The 21,983-nt window shown below is 39.8% G+C and overlaps 1 protein-coding gene across 3 annotated transcripts in view; it reads right to left on the reverse strand.

Moving 5' to 3' along the window:
- The window catches only part of ATRNL1 (attractin like 1), a 435,468-nt gene extending 417,434 nt beyond the window's left edge, over positions 1-18,034 (reverse strand). For all 3 annotated transcript variants that reach the window (XM_033066085.2, XM_033066084.2, XM_033066086.2), the window contains exon 1: positions 17,139-18,034. In XM_033066085.2, coding sequence (XP_032921976.1) covers positions 17,139-17,422 — 284 coding nt within the window. In that variant the 5' untranslated portion in view covers positions 17,423-18,034. The remainder of the gene's footprint in view (positions 1-17,138) is intronic.
- Between the last annotated feature and the right edge of the window lie 3,949 nt (positions 18,035-21,983).

The following is a 21,983-nucleotide window of genomic DNA, read 5'->3' on the forward strand; positions in this document are numbered from 1 at the left end:
TGATTGTAGGGGTTTGTGCGGGTGTTTTTTACCTTTATTTTTTTTCAAACATCTCCCCCAGACAAAAATGTCCCTGAGTATAATGATGGGGAATCATGTTTGCAACATACAGGTAGCCAAGAATTTCTTTGAACATCATAATTAAAAAACCAGAAGCATTATAGGAAGTTTTCACAGAGTTCTTAGATCAATAACTGATGCCTTTGCCTCTCAAATAGAGCACATGGACCAGTGTAATGATCCTTCAAGAGCTGGGGAACAGAAAAGGGAAAAACAGGAAAGAGTTGAACCCTCTGCAGAAACGTCACTAGCCAGCAATTTCAATCTCTATGTCTGGTAACATCAGACAAAAATCTGGAGGGAAATTAAGATGATGGTAACTTGCAGATTGAAGTAGTGTAATAGCAATATTCAAGCCTAAACTGGAAATCAAAATGCTCAGTTTTGCTGTCCAGTCCTGAGGTAACTATTCTTCACATTTTTTTTTTTTTCTTGCAGTGTGTGAACTGCTGAGCAATCTCACTTCCAGGCATTCATAAAAGGCTGTAATTGCTTGGATGAAGCTGGATGTCACAGCCCCACAGACATATGAATCTACCAAGCTAACTCCTCAGAGATGCTGATAGGCAATCTGGGAGCACAGCTCACAGGAATGCTCTGGCAGTGATTTTATATTAAAATATGAGCCCATAAGGAGAAGATAAACCTCCTCCTCCTCATTCCCACTGCCATTCAGCTGCACAGTGATTAGAGGCACTAGCCCCAGATAAGGGAAGGTTTGCAGTAATCCTGTAGCTGCTGCTTCAAGTCAAAGAACCACCACCATGGAGCCTCTACTTCCAGACTCTGGATAATTCAATTTTCAAGTATATTTTTATATACATAGATACAAAACTAGATACATACACTCGCACATATATACAGGCCTATCTGGTTTAGAAAAATTTTGCTTTTATAGGCAAGACTTCACCTTTAATTCACAGAAATCCCTGCTGCTTTACAAGCATGCCTTTTTAATTAATCCCATCTTGGCTGCCTTTTTAATTAATCCCAATTTGCCAGAATGTTGAGGAGGCAGGCAAGTCCTTAGAAAAAAAAAAAATCAAAGCACTTGAAAAGTAAAAAACAAAAAATTACAATACTTCAGGAACATCATCAATAAGTTTCATGTTTAAATAAAAATTCACAAGTTGAGGCAAAAGCTCATATCAATTTTAAAAAGTCACATTTAGATAATAGGAAATTACAATACTCTAGAAATGACAACAATAAATTAACAGATCAGGGGACTCAATTTTCATTTATGCAACAAGAAATTCAAAAATAATTGCTATTTTCAAATTCTAATGCAAGGCCAAATAAAGTTCCAGGAAGGGTGAACCACAATAGAAATAATAAAAGAAGCTGAAACATTTATGCTCATTCAAATTTCACAGCTCTAGCATTTAATGCTGACCCTCAGTGTAGGCAACTTTTTTTTTTTTTTTCAGTTTGTTAGTTAGAACTCCCTGCTCCCTTGTCCATAAGGCCCAGACCTCTTTACCCCATTGTTCAGGTTTGTAATGTTTTAGCAGTTTCAGACAACATTGGGAAGGACACAGCTCAAAACACAAAACTGCAGCAGCTGAGACACAAAATGAACTTTAGGATCAATAAAGTTTTAGCTATGCTCTGAAGGGAGCTACCAAGTCTTCTGTCATTGATACATTTTCTTTATATATGAATTGTCATTTACAATTATTATTTAGCTTAAAATGAAAACTATTTGGTTCTGCATTTCATAAGAACTCAATTGCTTTTACAGCTTTGTAAGAAAACTTTGTCTTCTCCTATCTGTTAATTTCTAGTGCTATTTATGTTTCCTCCCCTTCTTCAATCCACCTCCCCTTTCCCATTAGATTATGCAATTACATCTATTTATGATCTAATAAGCTGTTTCATCAACAAATGTGCAACACAGCAATATGAAACAAATTCATAACCTCTCTGCTGATTTATAGAGCAGTAAAAAGATACAGGAAAAGAGAGCATATAATTTATTGCAAAGGCAGTAAGAAAACCTCTAGAGCATTTTTCATAGAAATTAAATTCTCAAACTCCCTATCACAGAGAAGCTTTTAAATAGGGACAATCACTAAATACTCACACCAAAGCTTTAAAAAAAATAAAATCAATTTGATGATCATTATTTTGCAACAGAATTTAATGTAGACTCACAAGTGAGTGTTAGCCATTGCAACTTGGTCTGTGCAGTGCTTAAATAACATAGTTGTGACTGGCAACAAAACACAACCAGCACATGAAAACCTGCCTGAGGCTTTTGGTCCAGAATCAAATAAACTACAGCTTCTTCTGAGGCACAGATGGGGAAAGTCCATCACTCTGAAAGGGTGGCTGGTGTAGAGTCACAGGACTCTTGCTAACACCTTTCCTAACCTTTGAACCCTTTCCAAGAGAGTTCAGAGCAGAATGAGAACCCTTGGGTGGCTCCATCTGCTAAAGATGGCAGTTCCACAACCCAGAGAGCAGAATTCAAAGTGTAAATGTATATATGAGAAGGAAAAGTTGAACCAATCTGTTGCTCTTCATAAACATCACTTTTTGACCTATTTGGGTTTTGTTTGATTTGCCGTTGCTATTGTTTTTCACCACAACACAAACTTGAAATCCTTGGAAGATGTTCAGTGATCACACATTCCAATCAGAAATGCCCCTCTACTTGTTAAATTAAAAGCTTCCTGATTTCATACTTGTTGGTCAGATGCATTTGCCAAATTACCAAATACAAAAGGCTTTCTACTCATACAACCATGCAAATTCATTCCACACAACACAAGCAACAAATCTGCTTCAGACGTGGTCTTAAATAAGAAAAAAAATGCACTTTGATAACATTTTTGAATACTTACAAAAGACTGTTGCTCAATTCCTACAACAACAAGTATGTCTAGTACCAATAACAGAAGATATTAGCTGAGAAATAAGCATCTCCCACGACACCAATAACTTCAGACATTCCTGACAAATACACCACTACTGAGTAATGCAGACACTGGGTTTTTATTGAAAACAGAAAGTGAATTAATAAGATGCTGCATTAGTTTGATGAAGCAACAGAAACAAGCTTAAATAGCTACAGAATCAAACACCCAGATTTTTGACTAGTACAAAAAAAACCCCACACTTCCTCAGTTTTTCCTCCCACCTCTCAGAATATAGCTCTACACCACAAAAAATTAATCCTGAACATTTTTCTCCGTGCTCTTTAACATAAATTCAAAGCCCAACTGCTCCAAAATAATAGTCACACACTGTAGTCCAGATATGGTTTTGCTTTTAAAGTGCCCATTCCACAGTAAGATTTTGATTTCTCTTCTGCATCTGAACACATTAAGGCTCCCAGAGATTCCATAATAGCATCTCTTCTTATTTTTCTCAAGAATCCTCTGACAAGGATAAGTTAAAAATATTTTAAGAGAGGATAGGGAATTCTACTTGAACATTTCCCTTTCTTCACATGGATAAAACATGTTTAAGGAGAACATTCCCTTGGACATCTATAACTCAAGCAAAGTATTTGAAATCTAACTAAAAGCAGACAGAAGGGAAAATAATTACTGAATGCCATACTAACATAACTGAATTTATTCAGAGGAGAACTGTTTGTAATATAAAGACATTCTTAGCATGAGACAAAAAGTACCAGGACAAAAAATACTGTCCCCAACAGTTCATTAGGTAAAAAGATTATTTCATCAACTTATTTATATAATTAAAAACATCTCTAAATGGATTGATTGTATCCAGCCACACAAACTCCAAAAGCATATGGCACTAAATATCACAAACACTGATTATCAACATCATTCTTCCCAAGCATCCTGACATTCTTTCGCTGGAAATTTTTTTAATTCTGTTTGCTGTAATTTTAAAAGAAAATTAAATCAAACACAATAGGTAAAATAACTAAATATTCTAAAACATAAGGCAATATATACCCATGCACATTATATATTAAGAAAACTGCAGGATAACAAACACTTCACCACCTACACATAAGGAATGTACTTTTGTCATACACACAATTTTTAAGAGTCTGATATCTATTTCATTCCATGAGCTACCTGAAGTTTACCTTCAGGTAAGAAGAAATCCTAAACAGATTAAATACAATAATTTAAGATTATAGCAATTGAAAGTCAGGCCTGCAGTCTACTTTCAAGTGCAAAATTATGAATGGCCTCATTATTCCTTCTTATACCATAAATATTAATTTAATCGAGAAAATATAAATTTAATGCAATTTTAGGTCTTTATATATTATTATTAACTACCTTATTAATAATTAAGTAACTAATAAAATATTTATATTAATTTTTTATCCCACAACTACTGCTAAGACCATGCTGGTGTATGCCTTCATAAAACCTCCCTACAAAACCAAGAGATGTTTCCCATCCTGAATCAATTACAAGCCCCAAATCTTATTTTGTGGACATCCTCAAATTTCACCTGTTTCCACAACACTCCTCACTTTGCACAGAGTGACCTCCTTAGAGAGTGTTTCTTTCAAATCCTGCCTCAAGCAAATACTTCAGCAAGTACATGGAACCTCTGAACCCAGCTCATTATCCACACAGCTTCTGAAAATTACTTTCTGAAGAAGTCTATTTTCCCCCTCCCAAAACCTCAACATGATTAATTAGATGAGCAAATACACAGTATTTCTGATCTGCAGACACCATGCACATACATACAGCTATGCCATTTTCTTTGCTGCTCCAGTGAATAATTTAAGAGTCAAAAATCACACATACACAAAAAATCCTGAGCAACTGCATAGGCAAATTGAGACTAAGTACAACTCAACATTAAGGAAAACAAAAATCCTTCTGACAGTTTTAAGCACAGACAATTGTTGCCAAGAAAAGCTGTGGACTCCCCATCCCTGTGTTAAAGACCAGGCTGGATGGGGCTCTGAGTAACCTGGTCTAGTGGGAAGTATCTCTGCCCACGGCAGGGGGATTGGAACAAGATGACCTTTAAGGTCCACAGCAGGAAGCAGGTCAGATTTGTGCAGCCTGTAACCCGAGTTAGTACTGAAATCAAGCACAGAGATGCCCTGAACTACATCACCATCTTATGCTGTTGAGCACGTGCACAAAAAGAACCATGTCGTGCCTACGTGTGTTGACCAGAAAATGCAGCTTTTCCTGCACTGCAGCAGCCCCACACACAAACCTGCTGAACCTCAGGGCATCATTCCCTTTAGAGCCATGGTTCACAGGCTCCCAGGCATCTCCATACAGATTTTTCACAGCATTTTCCACTTTCCTGTGGAAGCAATAACAAGATCTTTTAGATTAGAACCTCAACTATAAAGCAAGTACATTCTACAAAGGAGAATGTAATGTGCAAAGACCAGAGAATTCAAGAAGAGTGATCAAAGTAATTCTTAAAAGCAGAAACACACAAAACAGAGGTATCCCATTATTTAAACTACATGACCAGAATACAGATTCCTGAATTTGCATAATATCCTATCTTATCCTACCTATAGTGTGGCACCAACTCAGCCAGCCTCCTCAGTACTTCTGCTCTATTAATAACAAACAAAATAAAACAAACAAAAAAGAATGGTCTTAATAGAGATGAAAACCCCAAAAGTTGCTGATACTCAAAATAGATTTCTAAATACAAGATGCCTGAAAATTTCCTTCATCACATAACAGTTTTATTTTTAAAAGGATGCCTTCAAGTAGCCCCAGAATTAGAGATATGATACACCAAAGTCTAGGCCTGCAAAGGTATAATTATGAGAACAAAAAATAATATTTCTTCCACTAAAGATTAATTGTGACTATGCTCATACTCATCAAAATTAGCATATTTATTTTTGTCATTCTCAAAGCCTTGAATCACAGTAATTTATATCCACACCCAGTGAATTACATAAAGGCAATAAGGAAAGTTGTAGGTTGTGAAGTTACAACACAAACTGGAATTCTGTGCTAGATCATCGCAGAAAACAGACTAAAGCTCAAATGCTGTACTTAAAAGTGAAGACTAAGATTAAGTGTGCCCTTCATCTGCTTTGGTTTTCATTAGCAGATGGAAATAAAAAGACATTTATCAGGTTGATTAAAAATAGTGACTGAAGAGCTACAGGTGATATGTGAAAGAACTGATCAACCACAGGGATTTTTATTAATAACAGGTAGGGCTTTTTAAGATCTTTACTTTGCATGACCTCAAAACTCTCACAACAACTCAAAGGAAAAATTCAGAGGGAGATGTTCTCAGATTCCATTTCAGCGTAGCATTGCAAGCTTTCATCATTCTAAGAGAAGCTAACATGTACTGGCTCTGTTTTTCAGTCCAATTGCTTCTTAGAAATGCAGCCAATTTAAATTGGAAAATCTAACTTCTAAAGGAATATTCTGCATACATTCATCTGTCTGTCACTTCAGAATTTTATGTTAAAGAACAGATTTCTGAATGCTTACAAAGCCCACATACATAAGTACACTTCAAGGATGTACATAAAATTGAAAATAAAATAATACAGCAATGTTGGTGTTTATGAACACCTTTTGTCAAGTTAATATATTAAGCTGTGGCTTGCTTGTTCCCTGCCTCCACTCACTTAAAAAAAAATAAACACAAACCAGGGATCAGTTACAAACTCATCCCACCATTCATGTCTGGGTCCACCTTTTCAAGATCAATTCTCTAAGTATCCATCAATCCCTAACCTATATTGGCATTTATACCTGCATTAACAGAGACTCCCCCTACATACCTACTGAATGATATAAAGTGTTTGAAACAGTCAGTGTAAAATACCATCACAAAACTCCTCAGTTATTAATAACATGTATATATTATATCTACATATGTGAATTATAAACTTCATATTCTCTTGTATCCAGTTATGCTGCACAGAAGTCTCTGAAAAACAAAGATCTTCAAACTAAATTGTATATTTGCAAGATTGAAGACAGTTCAGTCTTCCCAAAATGAGGACTGATACAGACTTACAGAAAAATTTATTTATTTATTCCCAAGCTTCCATTTCAATTCAGCCATTTATTTGTTATTTTACCTTAGACAAGCACACAACTGCAGGTTTCCTAAAAACAATTCAAAAAATAAGTCTGTTTTCCAAGGCCATTGTGACAAGCAGGTACCCAGAGCTTAAATGAGATATCCAGGTAGAGTATGATACAGATGTGTGGAGGCAAGTCCTTCCTTGAATACAGATTGCCCTGTGAAAGCTAAAATAGTGCAACCACTTCAGAAGTTAAAAACCCTAGAAAAATTATGCCATTTCTAGTTTAAAATAGATGCTTTCTCCTACAAAGTCCTACAGTATTAAAACCACCGGGGTGATGAGGGGAACGGGGCGTGGATTTTAAATACACATGTTCTGATTTTAATACTTATATCAGCATTAGGTTTTAGAAAACATCTGCCAAAATATTTTCTAACAAAATTGTCTTGATATGATAGCACAGCTGTGCACACAAGTGCAAATCCGTATGTTTTCAAAAGCAGCCTTTTGTTTGTTCAGTATTTCTCATTTTTCAGGATTACCTTCCAGCTCCTGTCCAAAGTTTTGGTTTCAGTTACCTACTGGAGAAGACTCATGACACAAGCAAAACAGATCTGCCGATAACGAGAGAAGCACAACCACACCCAGCTTCATGACAGCAGCTCTGGGATGCTTCCCATGAAACATTCACAGTTCATTTCCCTCTCCCCACGCCTGCTTTGGGACACATTTGATTAGCTGGAGTCCTCCAAAGCGTCTTCATCAACTGGGCTTGTAAGAAATTTCCTTGTGAGAAATACATACCTTTACATACATATACTCTTACTCTATAGATTAAAAAAAAAAAAATTAAGGGTGCAAAATATCCTACAGCTGGATTAATCAGCATTTCAGTTTCACTTTAATAAAGCTGAGCTGAAAATATCAAAATATTCCTTTATATAAGTCAGAATGTATCCAAGTCTTCTTGAGTTTTGAAAGCTCAGATTAATTAACAAGCAAATTAAGTTCACCATATTTTAGTCACTTCTATCCATTACAAGAAAGAAAGTATTTTAAACTGCAGCATGAATAGAAAGATATTTTTCTGACTAATTTATCTTTGTCCTAGGATTGTGGGTGGCAATCAATGAAGCCCATTTGTCTTCTTGTTCCACTGCGCCTCGTGGTTTGCTTACACCTTGAACAAAGTTTCTGCAAAGCTCACCAGAATATTTAATGACATTGCTAACCCCAGCTCTTTCCCAAAAGACCAAAACCACTGCTGCTCATATTATACTGCCACAACTGGTAGCAGACAGAGCTAAAACCTGGTCCTTTTGTGACACTGCTGTTCTACAGTCCCAGCTCCTGCATCCCAGTAGTTACATGACATATTCAATATGAACCTTTTTTTCCACAAAAGTCAAGTCATCAACCCTCAATATAACAGAGAAGTGGCTGAAAACTCAAACACGTGGGAACAAACAAAAATCTGTGCATGAAAGTGCATGTCTATAATAAAGATCTACATTTAAAGACTGAATTCAGATTCACAATTCTGTAATAACATCAATGCCATCAACCTACAAATTAGCAATGTGGATTCTTTGTTACTGTCACAGGAATGCAATGACGAATATAGAACACTGTATTCCTACAAGTAAAGCAGCAACTCTTCAAAATACTCATTAAGTATTGCAGCATTTTGCAATATTTTGTTTGTAATATTTAATCCAGGGTTGAGGATTAGATCTTTGGGGGGGTCTTACCTCTGAAACCAACTCTTATCAGTGACAGCCAAAGTACAATTTTTTCCAGTGAATCTATATTATGAGACTATTATTCTGCAGTAATACAGACTTAAAGGTTTGCTTTATCTGACTTAATGAGGAAGTGATTTTACTGATCTGTTTGACATACACAGCATAGTTTGGACAACAGTACTTCATGCCCTAATATTTATCACATTCTAGGAACAAATGCAATCTCTAAAATTTTATCTAGTTTATTAGCTGTGCCTCATGGATCACCTCCAGTCTTTAAACTTACAGGAAGTATTATTTCCTTTTTACAGATGAAACACTGGGGAACATAAATTATGGAAGAAATCCATAAGAAAATGTAGACATTGAGTGTGATCATTTTATGTGTCTACATCCAATCTTTAAGCAATTCAATACTTGTTCTGTTGCCAGGTAAACCTAGAATACGCTGGATTCAAAACTCCCTGCCCGATTCAAGGTTATCAGATATGTGCTGCTTAAAACTTGGAAATATTCTTCAGCTAGCTTGTTTTTAAATACCACTAGCATGAACAGAGTAGATATTTTGCTATCAGAGGTGGTAGCAGCCCATTTTCATCCTTAGCTAAGAAATACAGAAATACTGATTCAAACAGATGCTAGAATGCATTTTTTACAGATAAGTGATATAAGCTTTAAAATTTAAAAGAGATTGTGTCATGGAATTCATTTTTTTTAAAATGCTGCTGCATTAACAGAGTTTAATATGTTTACCCTGGAATATTCTATAGCTGGTGGCTAAATTATTTTTAGAGATCTAAAAAATTGAGGTTTTTCTCTCTGGAGCAAACTCCAAAGTCAAATGCAGGTCTTGCACCTTGGGAATGAACACTAAGTAATAAACTGTGTTAAGCTTAGTTCCACCATTTCTCAATAAGGTCTTGGCCCTCATGGAGCTCTGAAATCAATGCAATGCTTTGTCCACTCATTAGGTTTTTAAGATTTAGAGGACAACTTATAAAACTGGTTTGAAAATTCCAACTGTTCACTCACATTAAAACACCTTTGCTTATAGTTTAGTGGTTTTCTTTTAACTACTGTTAGCAGCTGCAATTCACTGGAGTGCTCGTGTTTTCGGGTATCATCATCATCATTTATTTTTCCTTACATGAACTTTGTAGCATGTTTTCCAAGCCTAGACTATACAGCTAATAACAAATTTCATAGACACTGACAGATAATTATTCTTCAGTACTGCAGGAGTTTCCCAATGTATTTTTGTTGTCTGTGTAGTAATGTTTCAAAATAAAGTCTTTTTTTCACCAGCATTTGTTAGGATGTGTAGGAATATCCCAAGGGTAATCCTGTAATATCTCATATTTACCTCCTACCTTTTCTGCCTACATTTTGATACAATTAAATCGATTTCTAGTGCAGTGTGATAGACTGAGTTCCCAAAAACTACTCGTACTCATTTTAAAAAGATGACATGAACTATGGTAATGCCTTCCAAAATATGATCATCATGCCTTCCCCTTGATTAAAGGAACTGAAAAAAACACAGTGTGAGGCTATTTATTTGCCAAATTAAATTTAAAACATACTAAGTATTAAATGCTATAACCTTTGCAGCTATTTATGTATCATTTATGGATAGACTTAAGCATGCATTGATATAACTGAGCTTTTTTCACAGCCATAGCAATGGCAACCAGCCTTTGATGCTGTCTGAAGGGCTGGCAGGGTCATCAACCATCTGTTCTCACACCTCTCTGCCTAAGTACCAAACTGCTTAGCCTGCCAACAAACCAGGCTGCAGAACCTGTGAGCCCAGCCAACAAACCAGGCTCCAGAACCCGTGAGCCCAGCCAACAAACCAGGCTCCAGAACACACGAGCCCTGCCAACAAACCAGGCTCCAGAACCCGTGAGCCCCCTGCCAAACCTGCATTCAGATTCACCCCTATGGACAGTCTCAGATTTACACAGAGGAAGGAACACTGGACATTGCTAATTATTTCCTGCTTTGGGGGAAGGAGAGTGTTTTGAAAAAGGCACAGGCACATCCCAAACCCAAACATGTTTGTAGCTCCCAATTGCCTATCACTCCAATCAGGGGAGGATGTGTTCAGTTCATAGACCGGTTTGAGAAAAGCAGGGCTTCAGTACTGAAGATGCAGCAGCTCCAAGAGGATTTGGAGGTAAAAAATCATGGTCTGAGCTGCCAGCAGAGTGCTAAGTGAGAAGCACTGGCTGCAACTGCACAACAGGACCCCAGGCAACAGGGGAGAAGCTATTCTGCATTTACATTCCACCTGCAGGACCATTACCAAAATCATCTAGTCCTGGCAGTCATAGCTCAAGAACACTGATAAAATAGGGGAGGTTGTAAAGCAAGAGAGCAGTCAAGGAGGGAAAAGTTTGTTTTATGTTGAGATAACTCAAGGAACTTTCCATTCTCAGTGAGGAAAAGTTGGCCATATCTCCATCTACACAGAGATTTTTACTAAAAGTTCTACAATGAAGACCTGACTCAAAGCATGAGATAACAAGGTACTTAAAGAGACAAAAAATAAGGTAGATTAGATCTGTGTATTAGCAATTCCTGCATTTGTTTTTCTGGTTATAGAGCACGGTAAGGATAACTGACCTATGAAAGGAGTTTGAAAGTCTGCAAAGGGCTTTGAGTCAGTGGAGATGTTATCAGACATGTACAGATGCTTTCTAGAGCATGGAGTCAACTCACACAGAAATTAATTCAGTTACTCTACAGCCTGCAAAAGGCAAGAGGTAATAAGTAATCAGAGCTCTTTTCAGGTATTCTCTATAAAACCCTTAAAAACCACTGAAATGGTTACTGATTAAATTGGTAGTGTTAGGACAGTAGCTGGATTCTGTGATTTTAAGGGTGTTTTCCAACCTAAAAGATTTCATGCAGCAAGTAATAAACAGGCAAAAAAATACAATAAAATTAATTCAAGTTTTCAAAAGATTGCTTAGCTTGGGGGGCATTAAATATTATTTTATAGTTCATGTTTCTACATTCAAAACAAGATTTACAAAAAAATTCTTTGAAAATTCAAAATATCTTTATAATATAAGCTATAATTGTATTTTAAAATTTTGATATAGAGAGAATAAATCATATTTAAATAGTTTTTCAGAGCACTGTAACTAAAAATAACTTAAATAAGATAAGACTAAAATCATAATCACCGATGCTTTTCCAGAAGTTTAATTTTATTACCATTCACATGCTGAGTTGTAAAAAGGCAATTTACAGGTGCAAAATCTCACACTCAGTTGCACTGATGTCAATAAGAGTAATTATTTCTTGGATTAGATACAGGCCACTCTGATGACAAAGACAGTTTTTCTACTTACAGCATGACTCAGGGATTTCACCCTGTAAAATAGAAGTTGCACTTCAATGGTGAAGTTGTTTTACATTAAAGTTCCAGAAAACTAAGTGTAGACCAATTCTAAAAGTAACAAACTTTTTTTCCCCTATCTACACCTGCTGATGCTGCCAACTCCTTTGGATCAGCAGGAGCCTTATGCAAGTGAAGTAACTTGAGGAAACTGAGCTAGCTTTAAAAAAGCTGGCTGGGAGGTGGGGAGAGCTGTTCCTGTTGATACTTTTCAACTCTCAGTAGGAATATTAATGCTTACATAAGATCCAGCAAGATGCAATCAAAGAGAGGCGTGAAGGATAAAGTCACCCCCTTTCACAACACTCTGAACTTCAACTGGCTGCAGCTAAAGCTAACTTCTTTTCTTAAGATTTCTTCTTACACAACATTATCACTCATTTACAATCTGCGGTTTAAGGACACACTCCTTGCATGAGTCATTCTGCAGACAGCAGAATTCAGAGTTTTAGACAGAAATAAGGATTTTGCCTGGAATAACAGAATTTGATACCCTTCAAACATTTCAGTTGTGAGTGTACTTGTACCTGGAAATTGTTTTGTCCTTGAAGAATGCAGAGTCTTTTATAGGACCTCTAGAAATTAAGGAGAGCATGCAGGAGGTAATTTAGAAGTACAATAAGAACATCTGGAGGCAAGGTTTAATAATCAAACAGATTCATTTGCTTTTACTCCCTCCATAACAATTGCACATCCAGGACTAGGTAAAGCAGATTAACTGAAGTGTAGGTCCTCAAAGGTGCTCACCTGTCCTGTTCTGCTCCATTACACGCCACATTCATGGCTATCAAATAAATAACCATAAACATCTGAAGACACAGCCTAATTTTTCAAAGGCAGCATATTACAGTGGGTATTTCCAGTCATTCAAGTACTCAAAAACTTTAGAGGAAGATAAATTCCATTCACAAAGTTTTCTTGAATGCTCTTCCACAAACGAGTGCCAAGCAGAGGTAGAGAAAGGGAAAATTTTTACTTCAACCTGGAGGATTTTTTTTTTCTTCTAAGAAATCATTCTATGAGTAGCAAAACTAATGGAACCTGGTTTTGCCTGCACTGCTGTATCTCAAGACTATTGACTTTGACATCTAACTACACAGGAGCTGTGACAGCAGTTTTCACTGCAGTTGGGCCATTCATAATGTTTGTGTCCCTAAATTCCCTGGAGTCTCATAACATAACTGATTTAGGCAGCCCTTCCCTCTCCCTTCTCCCCAAACTTGTATCATCATGAAAAGTGTCACTGACCAACAAATTCAAAGGCAGAGAAGAGAATAAAGAATGGAAGATGTAGAATTAAATGCATCACTTCTTTAATAAATCAACCTAGCAAAAACAACACCATACACTGTCCTTTAATGCTTGTGGTTTAGTTTACATCTTGGGAACTGTGCTGCTTGAAGCACCCTGCTCATCCATTGGCTTTCCTATCTTTCACCTGGCAAAATTCCTTTCTCCTCTCTTTTTATGACTAAATTTCCCTTTTTTATTTTGGTTTAAAAAAGGTTTTGCATTATTTCAGAGTAGAGGTGAAGGGATGGAAGGGAAAAGAAAGGTTGCAAGATGAAAGAAAGTTAGAGCTGCATGCAGATATCCAATCTGGACAGAAAATAAAATAATTTACCACCAGCCAGACATGAGGCCTTTATCTTTCTAAGAAGTGACTGACTAAGAAGCACTGCAGTAAGGATAGCATCATCTGCATTTTTATATGATTTACCACAGGCTTCACAATAACAAGAGTAAATTCAAAACCTGGAAGATAAGAAACAAAATGGTAAAATGGTGCTAGACAGTCTCCTTCCTTATTTTTCTTCCCCACCCACCCTTCTTTCATCCAGTGCAGAGCAACATTTGCAAAGCAGTTTACTTACTCAGTAGTTCTCCTACAGGGAAAAGGTAAGGTTACCATAGTATTGTCAATTAATTCTGACACCTGCTTACAAAGATTGATCAATTATTTTTGATGTCTCTCTGCTATGTTACTGTTACTCAGTTTAGGGATAAATAAAACAAAGCCAAAAATACTACACATCTCCCACCAAAGAATTAATGGTCTCAAGACACCCTCAGGCAGAGTATTTCTCCTCTTGCCACAATGTTCCTGGTACTTGCAAATGCAAGTCACTGATTCCCAGAGAGCAAAAACAACCATACCTCACTAACATGGAAAGAGCCAAAAAACCTTTTATTTTCAAGTGTTTTAAGCCTACCCTTGAAACTCTATTTTTTCTAATACTGTAGTGACAAGTTTTACACATGTCCAATTTAAATCGTTAAAAGTTCAATTTAAATCTTGGGTAACAGGGACACAAGCAGCCACTTCAAACAGCTGCGACTTGGAAACCCTGTAAATGTTTAGAGTAATACACAAGGTTCCATTAACATTTCTACAGATCGTGTCTACAACCTCTGAACCGGCTGTTAATGCAGCTCTAATAGCCGAACACACTTTTCAATCTTTGCCATTCTGAAACGATCCTCATGATAATCCCTAATGACAGGAACAGAAGTGATGTACACCCGACAGAACTCGTCAAACCACTGCTGCAAGAGTCCAGCCGTGGTACTTAGGGGTAAAGCACAAAGGATACTTCGCAGCCAAATGGAAACAAAATGCAAATGTTTCACAGCAAAAAAGGGCAAATCATCAGCTGCCACAGAGATCAGCAAGGTCTTCAGTCACCCAGCCATCGGGCAGAGTAACATTCTTTTTCCAACTCTTCAGGTGGAAATACACGGAGCTCATCACTCACTCCACACCCATCTGAATTTTCAGGATTCAAAATACAACCGCTCCGAGCTGCTGCTTGCAGAAATGTAAGACATGTTTAACACATTTCACTCCATCCCCAATTCACAGGGCTTGAAAAGCTTTAAATCTTAGAATGCTTATTTTCAGTGCAGAGTATACTTTGCTTCCAAGAATAAAGATTAAAGATGAGCTGTCAAAGACACTGCTATGAAAAGTGTCCTCAGTAAAAAATAGGTCTCCAACAGCTTACTCCCGTGAGAAAAATCATAATGCAAATGTCACTGTCATTTCTAAAGCTGAAAGCATGAAAAAATATAGAGGATTTAATGAGAAAACTATTCCGATTTCACCAAAACCCCTAACAGCACTTCAATTAAACACTGTGTTAGCTCAGCTCAGAAGAGGAGCTCTTCCAACATTCAGACAGAACTTCCTCTAGGTGGGGATGGATTATTAACTTTCTACCAGAAGGAAAAATGTAACCATGCTGCTTCTTCACTCTGCAAACACAACCAAGGGAAAGAAACCTAGATGTTTTAAAAGATAAGCAATATAATACCTGTAAGGATGGGATAACGGCCCAGTAACAACTCGGAGAATAAATACACTCATTCATTCACAACAAGCTTTGCAATCGAAGAAATTACCATTTGCATTGGTCCTGGCACTATTAGGGTTTGTTATGAGTGGCACCAAGACAAAGGATACAAGTGATCTCTTTGTAGCCCGGAAATAATAGCTCTGCAGATCCACATACACAGAGAAAATTCACCTGGGCCTCCTCTCATCATGCTCCGAAATCAGCCCATTGTTCCACATCCAATACACACAGGCAACAAATGGGCAACTTTAAAACCTTATTATCAAGTTCATATACAAAAAAAAAAAAAAAAGTATAATATTTGCCTTCTATTAGCTTTTTAGCTAGGTTATCATCTTACTGTTGCAATAGCCACCACATTTCAGTGATTTGGTTCTTTCTCTGTGTACATCACTTCAGCCAACATATCTGACTTCAATGACTCCTTAACTTCCCAGGCTAAGAAGTTACAGGATTCACCTTTTGTTTATTTAGGAACGAGTTACCTTGTATTAAACGTTTAAAAGGTGTAAATTATACAGCTTCATTTCAGTACTCCAGAGAGAAAAACTAAATTTAGACACAATTTTAAAACAGACACTTATTGATATTTAACCTATAAAAAGTAGTTTCCAGACAGAAAGAACTTGACTTCTCTAAGACATTCTCTCAACAATGTATTGCTATTACCTATATATTAGAACATTTTCCAGCTATATGTGTCAACATACTTAATAAATGAAGTTCCTGCTTATAAGGGGTGTTTTACAGGGAATGAAATGAGATGTCCTGTCCAAGATTATATAGCGAAATAACAGCAAGCAGTATTCTTCACAGGCAGTTTTCACACTGATACCCAAAGGGGGCGGGAGGAAATGACAGCCCTATAAATTAAGTCTTCTTTCCCACTCCATATAGAAAAGCAAGTGTCAGGGTATGCTTCCTTCTCACTGATCAATGACTCGGTATCACACCGACTTTTAATGATGAGAAGGTAGTTAGACCTTGACCGAGTACTCGTTCCTTTGCAAAAATGTTAGTGTTCTGTATTTTCCACGCTCTCCTCCAACCCTGGTCACCAGGGATGTACATTCCACTCAGTTTGACACATTTCACTGAGCTGCACTTGTGCTGTCCTGAGTGACACCAACCCAGCTCAAACAACTGAAAGAAGGGAACCCTGGAAGGAGCTAAACCTCTCCCTCAGAAGGAGAAGTCATTAAAATCCACTACTAATTTCTGCTCCCTGGGCAGCCCCATGAAGTGCACATGTCATTTGCATGTCACTTCCAGGAGGGACAGCAGCGCCACAGCTTTAGGCCGATTTCTCCCCGTCTCTCAGTTCCCGTGAAGTGGAGCAGCCTATTTTCAGCAAGAAGTCAGCCGGAGCTGTGTTCTGTGCTTTTCAGGGGTGGAGGAGCCTATTTCATCCATAACTTCTGCCATACTTCCATCACACATGAACTAAATCATAGCAGACACAAGCAAAACAAAACAAACAAAAACCAACCAGCCAAACAAAAAAAGGCAAGCGAAAGTGACAGGAAAAGGACATAGGGGCGGGAAGAAGAAAATCGCAATAAGCAGAGACTTACTTGAACCGGCCCTGGCAGTGTTGGCACTGGTCTCCCACCCAGCCCTGGTCGCAGACGCAGGTGGAGTTGACACAATGACCCGAGAAGCAGGAGATTTTGTCGCAGGACTTGGACTGGGACACCTGGGCATAGAGGGCCAGGTAGAGGAAGCCGTAGAAGAGCAGCCAGCTGTTCACATCCAGGAGCGAGGCGAGGCAGCAGCAGCAGGCGGAGGGGAGCGGTCTCCAGGGGCCCGGGCCCGCGGGGGCAGCCCCCGCTCTCCGGCCGGCGCTGCCCAGCTCCATCTCGGCCCCGGGGCCGCGGGCCGAGGCGCGGCCGGCGATGGCAGCTTCCCCTGAGGGGAGATAATCCAGCCAGGGAGATTCAAACCCCCCGCTTCCTCCTCGCCTTCCTCTCCTCCCTCCCGACCCCAGCTCTGCCTCCTCCGGCCCCTTCAGCCCTCCGCGCCCCGTCACTCCCGAGGGGAAGCCCGGCAGCGGCAGCCCTGAGCCATCCGCCCCTTCTCCTCGTCGTCCTCCTCAGGGCTCATCGCTCCCGTCTTCTTCCATGGAGGAGGAGGAGAGCTGCCTCTTGACCTTGTGTTTTCTGCTGGCCAGATATGCCCCCGCGGCCGCGCACACGCCACCCTGGACCATGTATCCCTTCTCCTTTGTATCCCGGTGCCCGCGGCACACACGCAGCGGCGGCAGGAGGAGCGCGGAGGGAGGCGGGGGCCGCCGTCCTCTCGCCCGGCTGCCAGCAGGGAAGTGAGGGCGGCCGGGCCCGGAGCCGCTACGGCACCGCGCTCCGGCGGGGCGGGGACAGGGCTGGAGAGCTCTTATCCCCGCTCCGTTATTAGCCCTGCGGGGAAAGGAGGCGGGAGGCGGCGAGAGGAGGGTTAGCAGCCCCTCCGCGTCCCAGCTGACAGCTTCCAAGCAGCCATTTTTAAAGGCTAATTGTCACCGCCGCTCGGAGCCGCCTCCCGCCCCTCGGCCCGCGTGGATCCGGCCCTCGCTGGGAGGGGGGTTCGGCGGGGGGACCGTCCCCCCGAGGCCGCCCCTTCCCTGCGCTCCCGCGGGCCCCTCTCCCGCCCACGCTCCCGAGCCGGAGCGGCACCGGGAACGGAACGATACCGGGAATGCAGCGGCACCGGGAGCCAGAGCGGTACCAGGAACGGAGGGAACGGAGCGGCACCGGGAATGCAGCGGCACCGGGAATGCAGCGGTACCAGGAATGCAGCTCCCGCCGCCCCGACCCCCGAGACGAGCCCGCCCCGTCCCGCAGCCCCGGCAGAGCGGGCTGAGGTTCGGATGTTCCCCGCTCTGCTGCCTTGGTTCCTCTGCTCGCCTCAGGTCCTGCAAAGTTCAGAGGCTGTTTGCCTTGAACTCCTCCCGGCTGGTGGCAGAAGAGATGGTACAGCTTGTTCTGGGAACCTCACCCTTCCTGAGGTTTATTTTGTACGGAAAAACACGCTGTGGAAAGCCGGTGTCCGTAAAGCAGAAAGAGGAGTGCTGCAACTTTACTCGAATAAAGGGAGAGAGGGCATGGGGCGCACGCCCGCGGGGTTTTCTCTCTCCAGGTTTCCGAGGGGCAGCCTCCTTTCATCCCACACTCCCGGCCGCGTGTTGCCCTTTTCCTTCCCCATCGGCTGAGGAAGGTTCAGCCTTCCCGAACAGCCTAACCCATACCCCCATCGAACCTGTTATTGTACCCCAGAGTTCAGAAACTCAGGCTTGTGCAGACCCTCGTCTGCTTCAGGAGCCAAACTGTCTGGACTCTGCAACAAACCTGCTGCCCAAAGTTAGTAGACACATTAAGCCCCCTTCCAAAGACCTTCACACCTATAGCTTCACCCATCGAATTGTTTGTAAAGACATCGCACACATCTTCCCTCTCAACTCCATGCTCCAAATTTAAGGTTCAAATCAAGACGTTGCCTCCTGCTTACAGCATGATGAGCAGTCACAAAGTTACTGCCTTTGTAAACGGATTACAAAAGTAATACTTGTGTTAAAGTTGCCTAAAGTGTCCTTTTTTTTTTTTTTTTTTAAGTGTTCCTTCCACAGCCTTTTTCAACTCTACTGTGACCTGTTTTCATTTTACGATCAGTCAAACCATCAGAAACTTTTTCCTAACACTGAAATTACTATGTGAAGTCTCTGTTCCAAGCAGATGAAGAAAGGGTATTTAATTTCATCTCCAGGTAGCCTCTCTTAAGAGATAGGTCCAAAGTGACCCCATTAGTCTGGAAGCAGATCCAAATCAACCCCTCCACAGATTCTTAAATTTTTACCCTTGAAGTCCATAGGAATTTGGGTTTTGGTTTAACCTGTTTTCCCAAGCACACTATTAAACATTCACCTACATTTCCAAAGTCCCTCAGTACCCCTGTAAGGGACACAGTAACATCCTGCAGCATCCATTTGAGCTTTGTGTGAAAAAAAAAGTCCCACCAAGATCAGGATGTCAAAGTCAAACACAAAGCACAAACATCACAGAGAAGGAGTCTGTGCCTTAAGGAGTTTACAGCTTGATGGAGGGAATATCTCCATCAAGTATGTGTGGAAAACAGAGATGAAAAGTGATTTTCCTGGTTTAATTCCAGAGAGTTTGAGGAGGTCCACAAGTTGCTCTCAGTCCAGGAGTACATTGTATTCCTACCAAAACTGAGATAGATTATTTCATTGTCCTGCATCAGACGCGTTTCTTAGCTGTCAGACATCTCTTTGTATGTGTTTGGTAATGAATTGGTGAGTTCATGCAAAGAGAGGAAAGGGAAATTGTGTTACTGCTTTATATTTTATGATAAAAAGCCGAGGCTGAAGCTTTTGTGAACAGTCTGCTAATTGTATAATATCACATGTGATTAAGGCTGCTGAACAACTGTCCACTGTTAAATACTATTATGGGACTAGAAATGCAGTTAAAAGGAGATCACAGTCCAAGACACAAAGTCAGTTCAAGAATATTCTTTAATACAAAAACACTTTAAGAAATAGTTTTGTTTACCATGACAGGAAAATACCCTCCTTCTCCACTTTCTCAATTTTTTTAAACCAATGAAAAAAGTTCTAAAGCCATCTGAACCATCTTTTTCTCAGACTGAAGGAAGATTTTGTTTCTGATCTACAGAAATCAGCCAAGTTTTTGAAAATGTTTGAAATTAACATTCAAAACTTTTGAAATTACCATTCACATCAAAGCTGAGTTCAACAATCCTTTACCAGTCAAGAGATCTATTCAAAAGCATAAAACCAAAAGCAAACAAAACAACCCAAATAGGCCAACAGAAGAGGACTAGGGTGGTTGTAAGATGTGCAGAGAATAGCATGACAGTACTTTTACTGCATAAATAAAAATCTGAACTAGATTTAGAGCATCAAGGAAGAAACACTGAAGAGTGTTGAACATTTAGAGCATCAAGGAAGAGCATTGAAGGATGAAGAAACAATCTTAGCTGATTCCTGGCTAAGAGCTAACACATTATGAAAATGAAGGAAAGCAAACCTTTTGGCTGCCGTATGCAACAGCAATGCAGTAGAAATTTCATAACTCTAGGAAAGGAAGGATGTACAAATGCCAATATTGGTTCTCAACTGTGCTGATTTGATGGGATTTTTTTGGTGTCAGATGAAATTAGCAAATCTGGCTGAGAGAAGTCAGATCTGTCAATCCTTTAATCTTTACATGCATATCTGTAAGTTCCACTTTTCTTGCAAGTGTAACATTTTACACCTTTCATCCTTTCAGTTCTTGACACAGAAATCATTTACCCTTTTAAAGAACTAATGTACTGAACCATCTTGGGTAGATTTAGAACTTAAAAGCATTTGAAAAAGTTATCAAAAGTTTTAAGTTACTGAATAAAAACATAATGAGATTACAAACTAGTGATGTAGAAGGTTATGTGAATAAAGCCTTCAAGAATATATCAACTGTAGTAGGAAAGCAAAATAAATGGAGTGAGTATAAAGTATAAATACTTCTAAGCTATTACTATCAAAACTTAAGCCCCTTTATCTAAGGAGAGAAATTCTGATATATTTACATTCATTTGGTAAAACAGTATATTTAAAGTTGTCTGTGGATGCTGTAGTGAGAGAGCAGAATAGATAAAGCAAAACAGCTCCCAGCCAGAGACTTCTCCAGCTGCTCAGAATCTCTGCAAAACTCTGAGGGCCAGAATAAAGCAGAGACTCCCCTCTCCTCCCTGCCCCCCACGCACACACAGAGCGCCCTCCCTGCTCTCCTCTCCTACAGGCTGAGATCAATGAAGCCTTGCTGCAGGCATCCCCCTCACTTAAGGATGCTCGGTACTATTTACAGGATCCAGTGCAGTGGTTTTGCAGTTCTGCTGAGAACAGTGTAAGTGGCTGAAAAGCAGAGGGTGAAAAAAGAACCACTGGGCTTGACCTCTTTGCAAGGATATTAAGAGGAACAAATGCTTCCTATGCCCTTTCCTTTCTCCTTGGGACAGATATTACTGGGCTCATTAAGTAGAAGGGCCAAGCTCTGCACTGCTTCTGGACAGGGATATATAGGCCTGCCTTGGCCTTATGACACGTTGGTGAAACTGGTGTGTAGACAGCTGTGGAGGAGGTAATGGCTGCAGAGTGATTTGAGAGCTTCAAGAGCTGCTCTAGCTTAACACATCAGAGCAGTGCTCATTGCCAGTGTACAGGATTCCTGAGTGCAGCCTTCCCCTCTGCTTTCCAAATAAGCACACACTTTGTGTAGAGGACAGCAAAAGGCTTTTTTATTTTTTTTTTTTCATAAATCCCATTTTAATTTTTTATTGAGCAAGACTGAGCCACCTGAGCCACTCAAAAGGAAAAAAATTCTGATATAATGGAAACCATCAGTCTC

The sequence above is a fragment of the Catharus ustulatus genome, chromosome 8 (assembly GCF_009819885.2).
Source record: "Catharus ustulatus isolate bCatUst1 chromosome 8, bCatUst1.pri.v2, whole genome shotgun sequence".
In the NCBI taxonomy this organism is placed as follows: Eukaryota; Metazoa; Chordata; class Aves; order Passeriformes; family Turdidae; genus Catharus; species Catharus ustulatus.